At 45.1% G+C, this 18,159-nt stretch overlaps 2 protein-coding genes across 5 annotated transcripts in view; one reads left to right on the top strand and one right to left on the bottom strand.

Annotated features, from left to right (window-relative positions):
* ANKRD13C (ankyrin repeat domain 13C) overlaps positions 1 to 6,297 on the top strand; it is a 73,312-nt gene extending 67,015 nt beyond the window's left edge. Inside the window, 2 exon segments of the mRNA XM_020992992.2 lie at positions 2,599 to 2,769; positions 6,133 to 6,297. Coding sequence (XP_020848651.2) covers positions 2,599 to 2,729 — 131 coding nt within the window. The 3' untranslated portion in view covers positions 2,730 to 2,769; positions 6,133 to 6,297.
* A 3,088-nt stretch (positions 6,298 to 9,385) lies between these two features.
* SRSF11 (serine and arginine rich splicing factor 11) overlaps positions 9,386 to 18,159 on the bottom strand; it is a 28,860-nt gene continuing 20,086 nt past the window's right edge. For 3 of the 4 annotated variants that reach the window (XM_020992993.2, XM_020992994.2, XM_020992995.2), the window contains 6 exons: positions 17,997 to 18,078; positions 16,006 to 16,137; positions 15,201 to 15,290; positions 11,124 to 11,219; positions 10,811 to 10,946; positions 9,386 to 10,705 (listed from right to left, as the gene is read on the bottom strand). In XM_020992993.2, the coding sequence (XP_020848652.1) occupies positions 10,508 to 10,705; positions 10,811 to 10,946; positions 11,124 to 11,219; positions 15,201 to 15,290; positions 16,006 to 16,137; positions 17,997 to 18,078 (734 nt within the window). In that variant the 3' untranslated portion in view covers positions 9,386 to 10,507. The remainder of the gene's footprint in view (positions 10,706 to 10,810; positions 10,947 to 11,123; positions 11,220 to 15,200; positions 15,291 to 16,005; positions 16,138 to 17,996; positions 18,079 to 18,159) is intronic. The other variant, XM_020992996.2, reaches the window with a different exon arrangement.

Genomic DNA, 18,159 nt, shown 5'->3' with positions numbered 1-18,159 from the left:
AGAGAAATAATGGAGCTGGAGAAGAGAAGAGGACTTGGGCAGGGCCTCAAGAACACCCAAGGGAGCAGATCCGCCTCGCAGGAAGGTCCTGCAAAGGAATCAGGAGTGGTCAAGTCAACAAACATCTACTGAACTTTGTGCCAGGCATTGTGCTAAGCACTGGACAGGTCAGCTGGGATGGTGTTGAAGGAGACAAGACATCGACAAGGAGAGTGAGACGCCCAAGAGAAGGAACAAGAGAGGGCCCAGGTACAGAAGTGAAGAGTGGTGTCTAGTGTGTCCAGAAGGAGGGGCTGAAGTCACAGGGTCAAAACTGCCGAGAGGTCAGGAAGCACGGAAACTGAGAAAAGGACATTGAGTTCAAAATGGGGGTCTCTTGTTCCCTAGTAGAGAGCTGTCTTAGTCAAGCACTGGCTTAGAAAGTCAGATTGCAAGGGATCAGAGGGGATGGAGACAGGAGGAGGAGGTGTTCTGCCTGCAAGTTGGAATGTGAAAGAGAGAAGACACAGGCCTATGCCTTAAGGGAATGGTTGGGGGGCAGCTAGGTGGCGCAGTGGATAGAGCACCGGCCCTGGAGTCAGGAGGACCTGAGTTCAAATCCGGCCTCAGACACATAACACTAGCTGTGTAGCTGTGTGACCCTGGGCAAGTCACTTAACCCCATTGCCTAGCCCCAAAAAAGAAAAAAAAATGGCTGGGTGTCAGATCAAGGGTTTTTAGGTTTAAGCATGGGAGACCTTGGTGACTTTGTAGGCAGCAAGAAAAGAGTGCAATGGGATTGAAAGCAAGAAATAGCATTATTAAAGGGGGAAGCTTTGCCAGAGAAAAGAAGAGCAGAAAAATCAAAAGCCTTGTCAAGAAAGTCCACCTCCAAGGGCGAGGTGGAGAGAATGGATGATGAAGACAGGTTTTGAGGGGGGGAGTCATGGAGAGGGAGAGGTTATGACGGCTTCCCTCTCATTAAGTAACAGGAAGGTTGGTACAGAAGGTCTGAGGAAAGAGGGAACAGGCTGGGAATAGTGGTTGAGAACAATGTGATAAAGGGTCTGATCAGAATAAAAGGACTGAACAGCTGAGATGAAATAATGTTTGTAGTGAAGTCAGTTTCCAAGGTGGAGAAACCCAGATTTGGTTTGACAAGGAGATAGGAGAGGGCCAAGAGATTTCAGGGGTTATTGGACAGTGTATGCTGGAACTCATCAGAATGGGAAGAAAAGGTTAGGTGTGCCTTAGGTGCAGGGATGATAGACGGGAATGTGAGGAGGAACTAGAAGTTGGAGGTTGGGGGGCTGGAGGGGCAGGCAGGGAGAGGAGGAAGGTGGAAGGACAAGAGGTTTTAGTTGGAGAGAAGAATTTTTGACCTCTGGGTTATGGTGATGGAACAGTCATGAGGATGATTAGCTGAAAGTTGTGTTTATCCCTTTGTGTGGCAGAAATGAAAGACTGAGTTCAGTGGAGTTTAGGAAGCCAGGGGGTCCACGAGGACGCTCACCTGTGTTGGAGTCCCAAGTATGAGAGCTGGGGGAGTAGGTTGGAGAGAAACACTGGGCTTGACACTGAACTTCTTGAAGGAAAAGGGAAATAACCAGGAAAATTTGGTACATGACAGTGACAAAGAGTTACGTGGGCTTATAAAATTGGATAGACTAAACCTGGGAGGAGGAGGATTTACTGAGACTCTGAGGTTTGGAAATGGGGAGAGGGATCCGTTTTCTCTTCCAGGCCCAGGGCTTCAGGGGTGATGAGGGAAGTACTGTGGAGGGCATCGAGGAGCATTATAGGATCGAAAAGAACGAAAAGAGTGTGAAGGGATAGCTCGTGTAAGTCAGGATTGACTCAGTGACTTAAGACATTAGCCTTTTGGGGAGCGGCTCATTCTTTGATGAGTGACATGGTGTTAAGCCAGAGTGTGCTCAGAGGAGGGCACCGAGGCTGACCTGGAGAAGAGAAAAATGTGCAGCGCTTGACAGCTGTCTTCAAGAGCGGTGATGGAAGAAGGATGGAGTCTACTGTGCTAGATCCTGGGGAGTGGAACTTGGAATGATGATTCCTCTTCATTGGGAGGGAAGCCTTCCAACCAGTGGGAACTGCAGAGGCATGGAATGGGCTTCCATTGGAAGTCTTTGGTCATGGGTGACTGTCCTCGCCATTCTCCTCCTCTGTCCATTGAAGCTGACTTTGTAGGGCCCTTTCATCCATAGAATGAAGGATAAATACATGGACCAAGTACTCCTTCTGTGCCAGGCACAAGATGAAAAAAGAGGTGCTGCCCTGTAAGGTTGCCATCCTAGTGCTAGGGAGGTGAATCGGTGCGAGTGACTGACAGGGAAGCCCGACTCTCTTACTTACCAGTCGGAGGCTCTGTGAAACAGGGTCTTCCGGAAGAATTCCTGCTGGGGTGGGAGTGGGGGGTCTGAGTTCAAAGCATGGACATCTCTTGGTGCACAAGTAGCGCTCGCTTGTCTGTTTTGCTGCAGAGGATGGGATGCCGCTGAGAGGCCGGAGTGCTTGCTCAGCGCAGAGCTCTCTCCTCCAGGGCTGGGGATGCTTGTTGAGCTGTCCGTGTCCTGGCCATTGTCCATTTCCTCTCCTCTGTAGATATACCTGTGTTTCCCACCATCACAGCCACTGTGACTTTTCAGGAGTTTAGATATGATGAGTTTGACGAATGCATCTTCACGATTCCTGATGACTACAAGGAGGACCCGAGCCGGTTTCCTGATCTTTGACTTGCCTGGAACAGTACCACCAGCTCACCGCTGAAAGCAGGTGGGCCGTTGTCCAAAGGGGAATCCACTGAAGGAGCCCATCAGTTGGCTGTCCAGCGTGACCTGATGGGCGCCACTGTCCGCCTTTTTGAAATACACATGTTGTGAGCTTGGTAGTTGGACACCTCGGTGATTGTGAGGAGTCGGGATGTCAGCCAGCTGGGGGGCTCTGGTTGGTTTTTACACCTTTTTACACTTCTGGGCGATAAGCGGATTTAGCGTATAAAGAAAACACTCCTGGACCATTAACATTTTAACAGGTGAGATGTCTTAATAGAGATCGAAGTCCTTTTAAACTTGTCATCTTATATTCGAGATGGCAGATATCCTTCAAGCTTGGTTTTCACCCGTTGTAAAGTGTGTCACATTATGTCTGGTTCAGTCACTTGAATGTTGTTGAAGATAACGACCTGGAAGGAATGCAGTTTTCTGTAGATGAACGAACCAAATGGTGACCATTAAACAGTTGCATTTTCACATTGCAATACATTTCAGAACTAGCATTCACTCTGCAGGGAATACGGTACCTCCTTTTTTAGCACCTTAGTGCAACTCCTGTGTGGTGCTATTCATGTTTTTATCTGAATTCTCAAGTGGAAAATGTTTCTTACTAATCTTTCTTCCATAGAGTCTCTAATTTTCTTTTCTAATCTATGTTCATGATAAAGTATTGGTTAGCATGCTTATAAATGTTCATCTGACAAATTCTAGCACTTTCAAAAAAAGGAATTCACGAGGTTTGAAATTGACTCCCCGTTCAGAGCCCATGCGTCTGGCAGCCTTGTTTGTGGCTAGGATGGGTGAAGGGTGAACTGAGAAGTGTCACAGTCTTAAAAAAAGAAAAAAAACCACAAGCTTAAGACTCTCAAAATATACCCTCACAATATCAAGCGTTTTGAATATAGGGTATATAAGTGTTTCATATAATATATAAAATTCATTTGTTAAATTTTAGAAATGTACACTTAAGTTTCATGACAATTCCTACTTCATCTTTTTTTTTTCTTAAGCCACTTAAAGGAAAATATATTGATTTATTTTGTCTCCTGGTGTTCAAATCATGGATTCTCAGTTTTGCATTTTAAATCTTTCCTATTTATTATTCCAAGTTGGTTGAAGGTCCAAAGTTGAAAATAAATTAGTAAAAATTATGTCTGACAGTCACACAGTGTGAAGTATATTTTAGAGGATTTAGCTACAGGTAATGTGATTTATATAAACGTGTCCTTGGTGACTTGTGTACTTAAGGCTGCACCTGTCGGTTCTTTCATATGACCTGCATTTCAGCCTCTTTGAGGGGGCCCACATTAATTGGAAATAGTTGGAATGTGTTCATTTACCGAGGTGTTCATATCTGTCTACTGTTTAGATCATGAAATAAGTTTGTCAGGATTTCCAGAACAAGTCACCTGTTTGTTACAAAGTCAGATTTGCTGATTTCACACTATCCTGAGGTTTTTAGCCTTTATTCCAAGAGGATCTCTGCAAAAACCAAACACTGGACCAAAACAGCTGCACAGCCTTACCTAGCCTGTGTCCTGTGCCGCCGGTGTGGGAAGTGTCAAAGACCAGAAGGCTGAATGTGTTCTATTGCATTTCCACAGTGACCTACCAGGAAGCTGATGTTTACAGAGCAGGTTTATGACATGAAATAGAAGATGCATTTAGAAAGTCAGAAGCAACACTATTGAGAGGAAATTTTTTACAAGGATCTCTAAGGCTGCTTTCTCCATATCAATGTATATGACTTTGCATATATGTTCATGTTTTAATATTAAGAAAGGAAATAATTTTTATAGTGCAGAAAAAGTATTCATGGTTAAATTTTTAAAATGATAATTATTGTTGTATGTGGCTTCTTAGACCTCGGGGAATGGGTATGAATTGTAGTCCTACTTTATTTTTCTCAGCCTGTCTCCCTGTCAGCTGTCATGGGCTTGGGCTGGGAATCATCCTGTCTCGTCAAGGTCGACCACCGGGGAGGTGGAGCGGGTGACAGGGTGACTTTAGCTTCCCTCGGTTAGTATGTACAATCTTACATGAAGTCCTGTAATTTATTGGGGGGTGGGAGGAATCATATCTCATTTAATCACAGTGTGGGCTTGGTCAGTATCTCCTGAAAGCTGTGAATATTTTACTGGGGTGCACTGGAGGTGGAAAAACTACTGAATATTTTTGCACTTAGAATTTTTTTGCACACATTTGTACTTTTTAAGAAACACAAGTTCTCCATTCCACTGTGTTGTCATCTTCCCAGTCACAAAGGACAAACAAATGCCCCCATACCTCTTCCAATGGCAACTATTAGGAATCAACTCTGATGCCAATAAACTTTTCACAGTATTTCACAGATTTTCAGGAATGTGATTTTTAAATTCGTTTAGCGCATAAGTACTGTTTCAGGTGAAGTCATTAAAACACTATATTCCTTTGGTAGTGCGCATAGGACAGTTTGTTTTTTACGTGGCATTGAATATTTTAAAACTAGGATTTGCTGTTTACATAATGCTGGAAGGGAGTATTGACAAATTGTCTTTACCAGAAAATATTGTGCCCCAGCTGTGTGCAGCATTTCAGTCGAAAGCACAGAAATCGTCAGGGGTAATTGATCCATCCCTCTCTTCCCGGTACTGAAGGTGCGCTTCCAGCTGACAGTATCCATCCGCAGTAATCAGGAGGGTGGAAGTCTCAGTGACACACGTACAAATAAGTGATCCAGTGAAGACCTGGCACCTGCTACAATTGAGCATTTCTGGTGTCCGAGCTACAGGCGGCTACAGAGCCGGGAGTTTGGCTGTGACTTTCCCTAGGAGATAGGTTAGAGTAACAAATACCAGTTCATTTCTTTTCCCTCCGAGTTCTATCTGGGTGGAGGAAGTGGGGAGGATGGAGAGAAGGCTTTGAGTATAGTCATGTAAGAACATTGTTTGGACCTGTGGATTCCTTGCTTGGTGTGGTGTAGAAACGCCCTCTACTGGAACTTAACTATCTCCACTAGGAAGTGCTGATCGCATCAGATGTTGCTAGTTTTGAAAGAAAAAACGTAGGAGAAATCAATACCTACCCAACACAGTCTTCGTGTTACCGAGTTTTTAGGCAGTGACTTCTGGAACATTAACGTTTATTTAAAATGGAGATTTCAGATCAGAGTAATTGTATTCCTTAAGAGAATAAATGAATTAGTAGTAACCTTTTATGTTTATGGTGAGGCCAAGTTCAGTTTGCACTGGGGAATGGCTGCGATCTTAAGATAACACCCATCATTGTCCACATGAGGCGGAGATGGGAGGAAGCAGTCCCCATCTGCCATGTCCACTCCTCACTCACATCGGCTCACCTGTTCAATGTCTCCTTGCCCTTCCAGCCTGGACATCCCCCCACTCCCCAGGAAGCCCTTTGAAGCTGAGAAGATCACAGACTTTGCAAAGGCGGGGAGGCTTTGACTTCTAGAACAACACCGTTTCATTACCTACAGATTTCATGGCAATAATAAAACCCAATAAAACGATTTTGCCTAAGAACTACTTAACCACTAGTGATCTGCCAAGTCTAGTCTATAAATGATAGGATTTTCTTTCAGTCTTTTGTAAAATGAAATTTTTAAGACTAAGTCATTATTGAACTTTTAAAAAAAATCCTTTAGCAAACATTGCAGTTTTTGAGGTTGAAATCTAATGGACTTCATTTACATATGAAAGGCTGAGACTTCAGTAACTTGTCCAATATTACACAACTAGCGACTTCCCATTTGAGGTTTTGGCCACACTATTGTACTTCCCTAACTCTATTAGTGATGATAAAAATGTGGGAAAACACAATCTTTTAGGTACTAATTGAACCCACAGAATAGGAAATGCTCTTAAAGCAGCCTCCTACTTGTCATCTTACCTTGGTTTTCATGGAGTTAGAAAAAGTGCTTTGAAGTCATTTGTGACTCATGTTTCAAACCTTAGGGTTTTTCACTGACTTCAGCTTACACTCTTCAAGTAGAAAGCTTGTTAACTTGTTCTTAAGTTTTGCTGAATTTCCTTTAAATGCTAGAGTTTATCTTCTCACTGTGCTTCCGACATCCAGTGACCCCAGGCCCTTAGTAATTCTTGGGCATTTTACCATTTGTCATTCATGGGCTAACCTACCTTTTAGCTCGCCAGCACCTCTTAGCTCGTATTGGTAGAATGAAGAAATGCAGCTGTTTAGTTCTGGTGATAAGGTGTCATCTTCAGAAGTTTATCTGTAAATGCAAATACTCTGTAATGTTGGAAAATGTGCACTGGGGGACACAGCCACTTTTTTTTTCCTTTTAAGTGAAAGAATGTTATAGAAAGGACTCATGTCTTATGTTCCCTCTGCAACATTTCTACAAGGACTTTTTTTTTTTGGTTATTATAAATAAAGTCCTAAATTTTCCAGTGATTTCAAGTTCCTTTCCCCTCGTGAATCCTTAAGATTTTGCTCATTTTTATTCTCCATTTCACTCTTATCAGATGAATAAACAGAAAGGTTATTCAGGGCAGCCTATGCTAACCACTGGCATGTTGTGGGCACCAGAGCAGCAGAGGAAGGAAACCAGCTATTCTGAAGAGATATTTAATTGTTAAAGGGTATATTCTGTCAACTAGCAGCAGAGACCCAAGGATAGTTCTGTTGATCAATGTATGTATACCAACGTGGATTGGGTAAAACTATGAAGTCTTCATATGGCCTGAACTTCACGATTGGCCTGTCTAGAGATGCCCATCTCGAAGTCATAGATCAGCTTCCCCCTTAGGATGATAATATGAGATGTTTTAAGTTAGAAATCTAGACATGCTTAGCATACTCATTTCTCATCAGTAAATTAGAATCTCTTATCCCAACCCTTCTACTCATTAACAGAAACCTGTCCAGAATTATGGTAGCCAAAATAAGGCAGACAGGTTGGTAAACGCCATGCTTGGACTGGATCTGAAACCTTTCCATCTTAATGGGACCCACTAGAGCTTCACTAGCATTAAAAGAAACACAAAACAAAACCCGAGGAGCAGCTCAGGCCCCTCCATGCCATGACTGATTATAAAACATTCGTATTGGACTTAACAGTAATAGCTGAAGTGTATTGAAATTGAGGTTAAATCAAGAGACTTGCCCGGAGTAACTGTCAGGGAAGAAGCAGATTAAGGCATCTTGCTGACCCCAATCCACAGACAGCTGTACCTACCACTTTAATCATGAAATTATGTGATAAAGCCATTGAACTTTATTGAATAGTAAGGAAACAAGCATTTATTACACCTACTATGTGCCAGGCATTGTACTACCCGACTGATTTATAAATGTTCTTTCATCTTATCCCCTTGTTAAAGTGAGAGAACTGAGGCAGGCAGGTTCAGTAACTTGCCCAGGGTCACCTAGTATCTAAGTAGCCAAGGTTGGACTTGAACTCAAGTCTTCCTTACTTCAGACCCCATTGCTCCAGCCACTGTGAGGTTAAATGTGTCCAGGTTCACACAGCTAGACGTCTGAGCACATTCAGAAGCAAATTCTGAAATGTGACAGACTGATGTCATGTTCTCCAGATAAATTTGAGCCAATAAATAACACAAAACGTTCTTCTAGTAAAACCAGTTTATTACTTCAATCATTTTCCTCTTTACTATCAAATACAGAGCAAAGCTCAGTGTGGAGGCAGTGCACTTGATTTCACCTGGGTATCTGAATCTGCATTTACACGAGCCCCGCCGCAGCCCTCTCTGTAATCAGCCATAACAGTCTGATCTTTCTCACACTGCACGCGTCAAAACCACTGGCCACGCGTGAGCTCCATTCTTCCTTTCATTGGATGCGGTAACAGTGTTTCTGGATGGACCTTGTTTCCGCATGGAATAAGTATTTAATAAGACTGACATTTTCACCTTAAAAAGCCAAGTAAATGTCACACATTTAACAGTTTTATCTATTTTCAAAAGTAGTGATTACTCAGGACCTTCATTTACCAACTCACTAACAATGTATATTATATAGGCAAAACTCCTTTTTTTAAAAAAAGTTACATTCTATAAACTCTAAAAATGATGCTGCTTTCATATATGGCAAACTGTAAAATGCCTGTGATAAAAAGGCAGTTAAAAACGATTTTTAGATTTTGACTTGGTTAAAAATTTAAAAAGCACCAAGTCTTTTCTCTTATTTCCCTGCCACCCACTTGAACAATATGCATGGAACCATTCAATAAATATGTCACTGAAGAATTGTACACTAGATACACACCCTTGACACTAATCATTTAATAACATTCCAGAAAAGGCATGTGTTTAGATTTCACTGAAAATATAAAATGTACCAGACATGGTTGGGGCTGTTCCTTAATGGAGAAACACTACAGTCCATTAAAGCTCACCATTGTTTCCACACCCTCCCACCTCCCACGAGGAAAAAAGTGACAAGAAAATGGAGGAAAATCCTCACGTAAAAGAATTTGAGTTTTATGATGCCCTCCCCTAAATCTCCACAGAGATGAACTTGGTCATCTGGTACCTTGCTTAAGTACATGGAGAGAAAAACCAAATTCCTTAGATGAATGAGGTAAATTTCATACATTCAGAAGTGTAAATAAATACAAGTAGAGTTTTACAGGAACATGAGCTTAAGTTTCAGGGTTTTATTATCAAAGTCTTGTAAAACAATTTCAGAAACTGTACATCAACATGGCACAGACTGTTATGTCGCCTACTTCTGTTTTTACCTGCACAAAAGTAAAAGCTCTGGAACTGGGTAACTAAGAAAACGGCTTGCCTAACTATGCATATAACCTGGAGTCACTGTGTGTGAGATTACTATTGCAGGGACAGTTAACACAAATTTATTAGTTTATACAACTTGAGATCAAATAAAAAGGACATTATCAAGAATTGTTTTAAAAGCATACAAATGTCAATTAAAAATGCACTACCTTCCCTCCCCCCAACACTGAGTTCAAAACAGTAAGAACCAAAAGAAAAACATAACAAAAACTGTACAACAGGATGAATGGAAATCAGTACAAAGTAAGTTTCAAAGATGGGCACTGATAATATTACAAGAAACCTTAACTCCCAATGTAGATGTTAGGGAAAAATGTAGAACTCCATTTCAAAATATGCTATTCGCTACCAGAGATTTTTTTTGGGGGGGGGGCGGGGAAGAGAAACTTTGGGGGAAAAAAAGGCCTAATTAAAAAAAAAAGTCTAGTGCATCTTTAATCTTTGAAAGCCAAACCAAAAGCACAGAAAAATCAGCCACGAAGCTCCTAGGAGATTGTTGATGTTAATGATGAATCTTAATTTTGTCATGTTGACCCACTGAAGGCCCTAAGCAGACTCCGTTCTATGATGTAGACTGGAAGAAACATTGAGGATATTCCTGCCACAATTAACATGCAATCAGTGCATTCCCTATACGGCTCTAGTACTGTAAGGAATCAAACTCTAGAAATTGTCTACGTGAGCTTATTTAATAAAGGAGGAGAGATCATACAACATCCGCAATCCATGCCTGCTGGAGATGCATGCAGCTGGTCACATTTGTGCCCACCAGCACAGCCCCAGCCCAGGAGGGGGAGCCAGGGCACCCCGGCCATGAATAAGGAGGATCAGGAGCTTGACAACCATTTATAGCTCAGAGCTAGATACATCTAGGTTTGGGGTAACAAACGGGGCAGACAGAGACCACATGAGGAATGACACGGAGGCATGTCCGCAGCTGGCCGGCGGGGGCGCGGCCCCTCAGTCACTCATGTCCATGTCCTCCTCGTGGTGGTCATCCCCGTTCACCTTGGACTCCCGCAGGGAATCCCCGCTGCCCTTCTCCACAGACGGCTCCTTGGCCTTGGGGGAGCCCACCTCGGGGGCTTTCTTCTCTTCCTTCTTCTCCTTCTCGCTGTCGTAGCCCTGTTCTTCTTCATCGTAATCTCTCGTCACCTGCTTTGCCGAGAAGGACAAGCAAAGTCAAACTCTCTCCCAGGGAGACCCCACCGTGGCCAGGTGTGTGTGCCCTGCCCCTCGGGGTGAACCCCACCCTAGACATACTTTGACATCTTTGTCGCTCTCTGATTTCCTTTCCCGTTCTTTTTCTTTATCTTTACTTTTCTTCTTCTTACTGGTTGATCGCTCTCGTTCATCTCGCCTCTCTTTGTCCTTATCTTTTTTCTTCTCTTTTTTGTGTCTAGGATGACAGGTGGGAAGAGGACAGTGAGATGGCCCATCTAAGGATCTGCTCTAGGCCCACCCCCTTGGGCGGAGTGACCCCCCCACCCCCATCCCAGCCCTACTGCCTCAGGAAGGCTTTGCACCCAACCCAAGCCCATGCGCCTCTATGGCCTTACTTCTTAAAGTCACTCACCTTCTAGGCGAGGGGGACCGAGACAGTTTTCTCTTTGGAGAGCGGGGCTTCTTGGGTGACCTCGTTCCGCTCCGGCTCCTTCTGCGCCGCCTCTCCCTGCAAGGACAAAAGGGCAGGTGGCCTTTAAGAAGCAATGGGCACTGAAACACACATGACCAGCCAAAGGGCATTCTCTGCTTCTGCCTCTGTTTCCAGAGTCCCAACTCTTCCTGTGTGCCTAGCACCTAGTAAGTGCTCTAGAAGTGCTAGCTCTCACCAGCATTGTAATACTTGCCTCCCTTTTCCTCACTGACCCAAACACATCCTTCATAATCACTCATTCTAAAGAATCAAAAGCAGAATATCAATACTACTACCGAGAACAAAATGGTTACTGAGCACTACCGCTCCCTGCCTAAACATTCCTACAGCCCCTGCTTCACCCCAGGCCCTGTGCTAAACTGCTTTACAATGATCCTCATTTGAGCCTCACAACCGCCCTGGGAGGCCGGTGCTCCTATTATCCCCATTTTATACAGATGAGGAAACTGAGGCAAACAGAGGGTATGTGGCTTGCCCTAGATCAAATGACTATCAAGTGTGAGAATTTGAGGCCAGTTTTGAACTCGGGTCATCAGGACTACGGCACTGGCCCTCTATCCACTGGGCTGCCTGCTAAAGTCATCAATTGAAAACAGCCTTGAATTTGAAGCCAGTGAGGCTAAGGTAACATTACAACAACTTGTCCAACAGGCCTCATGCCCAATTTCATTGCTGTCCAAGCTCTCCCCTGCCCATCTGGGCCAGCCTGAGCCCACGTGGGGGAGAAGGCCCTGGCAAAACGGGTTCTCTTCCAAGGTCTCCCCTCTTCAGTCCCAGCAATGGGGCCCCAAGAGGACTGAACTAGACCACAGATCACTCCTTCTGTTTGTTAGGGTAAAGGAGAACCAGAGAAAACCAGGGTTTGACTCCAGGTGTTACAACCTCTTTGTTTTCTCATTCGTAAAATGTGAATATTGGACTTGATGACCTTTAAGGATCCCTGTATGCCCTACTTATTAACTTAAATAACCATTCTATTTGCCCATATCTGAACAAATCATTTCTCAAATGAGTCTTTCTCTGCAATGTGTAATGTCTTTAGTATTTATTTAGTTTTTTGGTGATTCCCATTAAGTAATGCAAGTAAGTGTTAAATCCCCTAAGTCAGGGATGGGCAGTGGTGGGTTTCAGTGGCCTGCAAGAACCCTGAGTCAACAATGTAAAATGGCAGTCAGCATGGCATTGGCGTCCCGTAGTGTGATACAGGGATGGTTCCCCAAAGGACAGAGGGGACATCCCTAAGGGGCTCGGACTAGGGCAACGTGCGTTTGCAGAAAACAGGCAGGAACACATTCAGAGCAAGGCAAGCAAGATGCTGGTGAAATCTGAGGACTGGCTGGAACATCTGGTGCACACAACAGCTAGCATGTGGAAGAGGGCGAGCCTGAAGATGCTGGGGCAGGAAAGTCTTCCTCTTTTCTTGACCAACCGAGTACTCCTCTCTTCTGGTCTTCCTGACTGAAGGCTCTTTCTTCTTCCTCCTTGGGTGAGTTTTGGTGAGTCATCATCTGTGGGCTACTCCAAGTACGGATGGGTTCTGGGCCCCCCTCACCACTTCTCCTGTGGTTCCTAAACCCACATATCCAGTCCTCTGCTCTCTGGAGCTCTAGGCACACATTACTTGCCAGACACAACTGGGCATCCTTTTGGCATCTTAAACCAACACACCCAAAAGAATTTGTCTCTTCCTCCAAACTGCCCCTTCAACCTTCCATCCATGCACACACAGTCCCTGTGCCCATTCAGGCATGAGCACCTCCTTCCTTGAACTACTTGCATGCCTTCCAATTGGTCTAGTCGTTTTTACCTTTTAACCCGTCTGCACAACTGTGAGGGATCTTCCTAAAGCCAAGTACGACTGTGACACTTCTTTGCGTAAGAAGCTTCAGTGGCTCACTACTGCCCCTGGGATAAAATACCATCTCTGCTGGTCACTAATGGATGCGAAAGTTTCATCTCTTACAAGGTCTTCAAGACCTCGACCTCTCAGAATCCGATTCCTTCAAGGCTCTCCTACAGGCAGCCCTTCTGGATTCTTCTACCTATCAATACTCTTCCTCTCCAGCTTCAGGGCCCAAACATTTGTGCCCAATACAAAGCTTGGACTGAACTGAGTAGGGAAGACAGTGAGATTCCATAAGGAAAGAACACGCTCAACAAAAATCATCAAAAAGTGGGATAGGTTATGGTAGAATACATTTATCCTCCTTTATGTGGCAGGAAGACTTGAAGGCAAAAAGTTCCTAATTCAGGGGCAGAGCCACATTTCCACTAGACACATCCTCTGGGACCAAAGAGGCAGGACGGACACCGTTCCCTCAGTTAAATCTTCCCCCGGGGCACTGTACAAAACTGAGGCAGGAGTATTTCTCCCCAGCACTGTCCAAATGTCTGGTTACCAAGGCAGCAGCTTCCGTAACGCAACCAAGCGCAAGGCACGCAGGTCTCTGCTCTTGCCCTCTGTCGAGCACACGACTGGCCAGCCTGTGCCCAGGCTCTGCAGTCCTAGGTCCGTCCTTTACTAGTTAAGTCACTTTTAATGACACTTCTCACCTGGTACAGAACCACTCTGACAGTCACAACTGGACTCAAGAGAAGCACTTTCTTCACTATTCACTTGTAGGTCCAAGGCCTGACCCTGTGACCCTCGACATTGACTTCCCTGCTCCACAGCTGTCTGCTCGAATCCCTGTCCTGCTCCAGTCTGGTGCTCACTGAGACAACGCTCCGTCATCAAACACAGTCTCTGCTCAGAGCTGCCAAGAAGGGACCCCAAGTGTTTGCCTGCTGGGACGAGTTACCCCAGGTCTGACAGTTCACCATCTGAAGGACCAATATCCAGATGCTATACACAAGATCAAGTGACCTTACTATTAAAAAAAAAATACACCCCCTCCCCCCAAAAAAGGCTGTAAAGGTTTGAAAAGTACATGTATTTTCATTTGATTCTATCCAAGTCGAGATACTACAGGCGTTATCTCATTTTACAGATCAAGAAACTAAAGCCCAGGGAAGTTAAATGAGTTTTCCAGGTCACACAGAAAAATATGGAAACATGTTCTCTGGCCACATGTGGGTATGCCCCAGTTACTGAAAAGTTTGCTGAAGGTTGGCTGACAGAACAGCCGAGGAAGCCCGTCAGCACTCGGCCGGCCAGGCAATCCATGGCAGGGAGGGAGAGGCAATCACGCCCGCAACCAGCGAACCACGCAGACTCTTGGCAGGTGCTGAGACATAAAAGAGCTTCCAACCATGAATGCCCTTTTCTGAGGCGGCTGGGGAAAAGAAAGGCATCCTGGAGGCAGCGGCCTAGAGGCCTATGAGTTGGGCAGTTTGCCAGGACGTAGTTGAAGTCAGAGAGGCCTTTAGGCAGCAGAGTGACACGGGTCAGAACAGAAGCCACCAAGGAGCGAGTAGAGCCCGTCACGCCTGACCCAAGCCTTCCCACATGTCAAGGGCATCCTGAGGAGCTAAAATGGACACCAGGTGAAGGAGTGGGTCAGGATCGGACCAAGGGAGAGGCCAAGAAGGACCACGTGCCCTTGAAACAAATTCCATCATGGTAAGTAGAGGGGTGGATTTTAGGTCAAGAAGTTAAGTTCTATTTTAGACACAATTTGTGATGCTGCCATTTTACAGATGAAAAAACTAAAGCCCAGCGAGCTCAGGAGCCTTGGCCAAGATGACAGAGACTGCCTGATCCTTGGTGAGCACACTGTGTCCCAGGCAGGGGGAGGGAAGCCCAGGAGTAAAGGGCCAGCCAAAGGGCAGTCATTTAGGCCCACTACTGCAGAGGCTGAGGAGCCCAAGGAAGGAGCCAAGGTCACCACATTGGACAAATGAGAGATGAGGGCAAGGCAATGACACTCATCAAAATTAACCTGACTGCCACGTACTCTCCCACTGAACCCTTGCTTACATGGTACTGATTTAGCCACAAATGCTCAGCTGTTACTTTGTGTTGAGAGGAGCGACTATCAACACTGTTCAACTCACCGGCTCGTGCTCCGCGACCGCCGGGCTGTGCTATAGCTTTTGGGTGGCGTTTTAGAACGCTTCTTTTCTTTTTCTTCTTTCTTTTTGTCTCTAAAATGTGAATAAGACAGATTAATTTTAAAAGTTACCATCAACCTAACATGCACACGCCTCTTAATGCGTGTAAGAGACAAGCAAAAATCCCTACCATTCTCCTTACAGGGACCTACAAGGAGACAACAGCAACTTCTCATTGTATTCCATCATTATGGTGGAAATGTTTGTTTCCATAGCAAAATCCTGCCCCCCCCCACCATGATCTTAAAAACTTGTCAGAAGAACATTTACAGCAAACTCCACAGTATGCTGGGTACTTGTCCACCTAAAGAATGCTTTCACCCTGGCATGTTTCAGATGAAAACATGCTAATATTTGGGAAGCAGCAGCTCCACAATCTCCACTTTGAGATTCTGCTGCTGCTTCCTCGTCTAACTTCACCATGCGGTACCTACCTGCCTGAAAACCCAAAGCTGATTACTCATCCCAGTCTCTACAAGGCAGCCAGGAGGTGCAGAGCATGTGGGGGCATGGGATCGGGGTGTTCTAATGGTCCAAGTCGGCTCTTTATCAATTTATATTACAATGAACAACAAGGACGGCATAGGTCCCTTTCAGCAGCGATAGAGAGGAAGCAAACAGCCTTCCTCTTATTCAGAACCACAGGGGCCTTTACCCCTGAGGCTGGCAGCCTTGCCTTCCTGTCTCATCCCCACCACGGGCCCACACAGAGCCTGGGCACTGGGATCTTGAGGTGTGTGCGGCATACCTGGTTTTTGACGTGCTCCTGGATCTTCGGCCCCGCTCTCTAGAATGAGATCTCCTCCGCCGTGGACTTTTGGATCGTCGCCTACTTCTTGACTTAGAATGGGATCTCCTTCTGGATCTGCTTCTGGACCGTCTAAGAGGCAATAAGCTACAAGATCACCATCTGAGTCTAAGGACTCACACTCAGGGCTTAAAATGTGTAGTCATTAAAGTGCCAACATAAAGACAAAGAATGTAGATTTTACAAAGTACTTTGATAAAATGGGAACTCTGAGATCTTAAATGAGGACAACTTCCACTTGCTCAGCTAAGTACTCAGTTGAGTACCTAGCTAGGTACTGAATGTGGAGATCAGCGTCATATAACAATAAATGACTTTACAGAAACTTTCAGGGGGATTCTAGTTCCACCTATAATACAACGGGAACATTCTTTACAAAATTTTACCAAATGGCTCTCCAGTAGCCATCATTACCTACCTTCTGAAACAATATATTCTGCTCTGATCCACTGTTAAATAGCTTTTCCCTTTTAACCCCCCCTGAACTACACACATGCTTCTCTGCAGCCCCAGAACTCACGAGTCTGGAGCACTTTAAGGCCTGCAGGGAGCTCGTCCCTTCAGCTGGTCTACATGGGGATGGCATGTTCTCTAGTCCTCCCATGGAAGCCCTGGTTTGTCCATGTCCCAGATGGTGGCCAGAACGGAGCTCAATGTTCTAGGTTATGACCTGTACTCCTTAGTTATGAAGCCAACAGCCAGAGAGCTATGGGCTCAGATCGGGCGAGGTTTTTCACCTCCACTGTTGTCTACCCATGCTGTTGCCACTCAGTGTTTATATATTGGTGGACTCTTTCACGTTTGAAAAAAATCATCATCAGATTAGATTTAGCCTGGCAAAATTCCAGAATCTTCTTATGATACAAATAACAGAACTTCATCAATAAAAGGTCAAACTACCTTCTGTTTAATGATCAAGTTACTAAAATGGTAGATGAAAGGAATTCTATGGATTGTTGAATCCTAAACAAAGACAGTCTGGGGAACTATCTGAAAGCAGACCGGCCGTCAGCTGTTCACTGTCCACTTAGGAGGTACCTGATCTGAGTCTAAGAAGGACAAACCAGAGACTCCAAAAGTAAAGGAGCAACGTGCTCCAGGGCTGGCTGGTTGGTGTATCTGTTTGTTTGGAGGATGGGGGTGGGGAGGGGAGAACAAGAACCGATGACAATCGGTACAGATGAAGAGGAAGGATTGAGTAGCACACATACGTGGTGGGACGACAAAGTGCGTGAGTCTACCGTAACAAGACTGGGGAGAAAAGTCTGAATTTTACCCTAGAGGCAATAGGGAGCCACTAGTGATCCCTGGGGAGGGAGACCCGACAAGAGGCTCCCCCAAAGGGAGCTCATCAGGAAGGGGCAGCTACTTGGCTCGGTGGATAGACGTGGCCTCAGACAACTACCAGCTGCGTGACGCTGGGCAAGTCACTTAACCTGTTTGCCTTAATCCACGGGAGAAGGAAGTGGCAAACCACTCCAGGATCTTGACCAAGAAAACTCCACGGACAGTATGGTCCACAGAGTACAACAGGACTGAATACCAATGAAGGCGATCAAGGCCTCACCTCAAGCAACAGCCTTTTTAGTAGAAAGAAGGGACGGTACAAAAGAGAGATCATAAAGGCAAACATCTGGCAATGAACTGCCATGTGGAAGAAAACAGTGCTGGGGTAAGGACGATGCCCCCCAAGCTGCGAACCTGGAGAGATGCCGGTGTCGGGAAGGACCAGAGGGAAATGAGTTTAGTTTCAAACGTACTGAGTTCAAGATGCTGATGGCAGCTCAAGACACAAGGGGCTTAGATTTATACTGTTTTCATGCTCTTCAGAAACAGACTATCTTCTTCGGTCTACATAATCAGCCCCAAATCTGCAAACACCCAGCAAGGTACCCAAAGGGGTGTGACTCATGAAAGAACAGCGCTCTCACCTATGCCGGGAAGACGAAGGAGTCCTCCTCCTCCTGGAACGGGACCTTGATCTCGAATGCCTCCGTTTTTCTTCTTTCTTATCTGGAAATAAGAGTGCCTGGGTTCACAACTGTTGAACAGCATCAGGATGCATCTTAGGAGCTCCTGGGAGGCAGTATCTTT

The sequence above is a fragment of the Phascolarctos cinereus genome, unplaced genomic scaffold, assembly GCF_003287225.1.
Source record: "Phascolarctos cinereus isolate Bilbo 61053 unplaced genomic scaffold, phaCin_HiC Scaffold_5;HRSCAF=322, whole genome shotgun sequence".
NCBI lineage: Eukaryota > Metazoa > Chordata > Mammalia > Diprotodontia > Phascolarctidae > Phascolarctos > Phascolarctos cinereus.
Note: the sequence above shows the minus strand (reverse complement) of the source record. Positions and strands in the feature narration are given on the sequence as shown.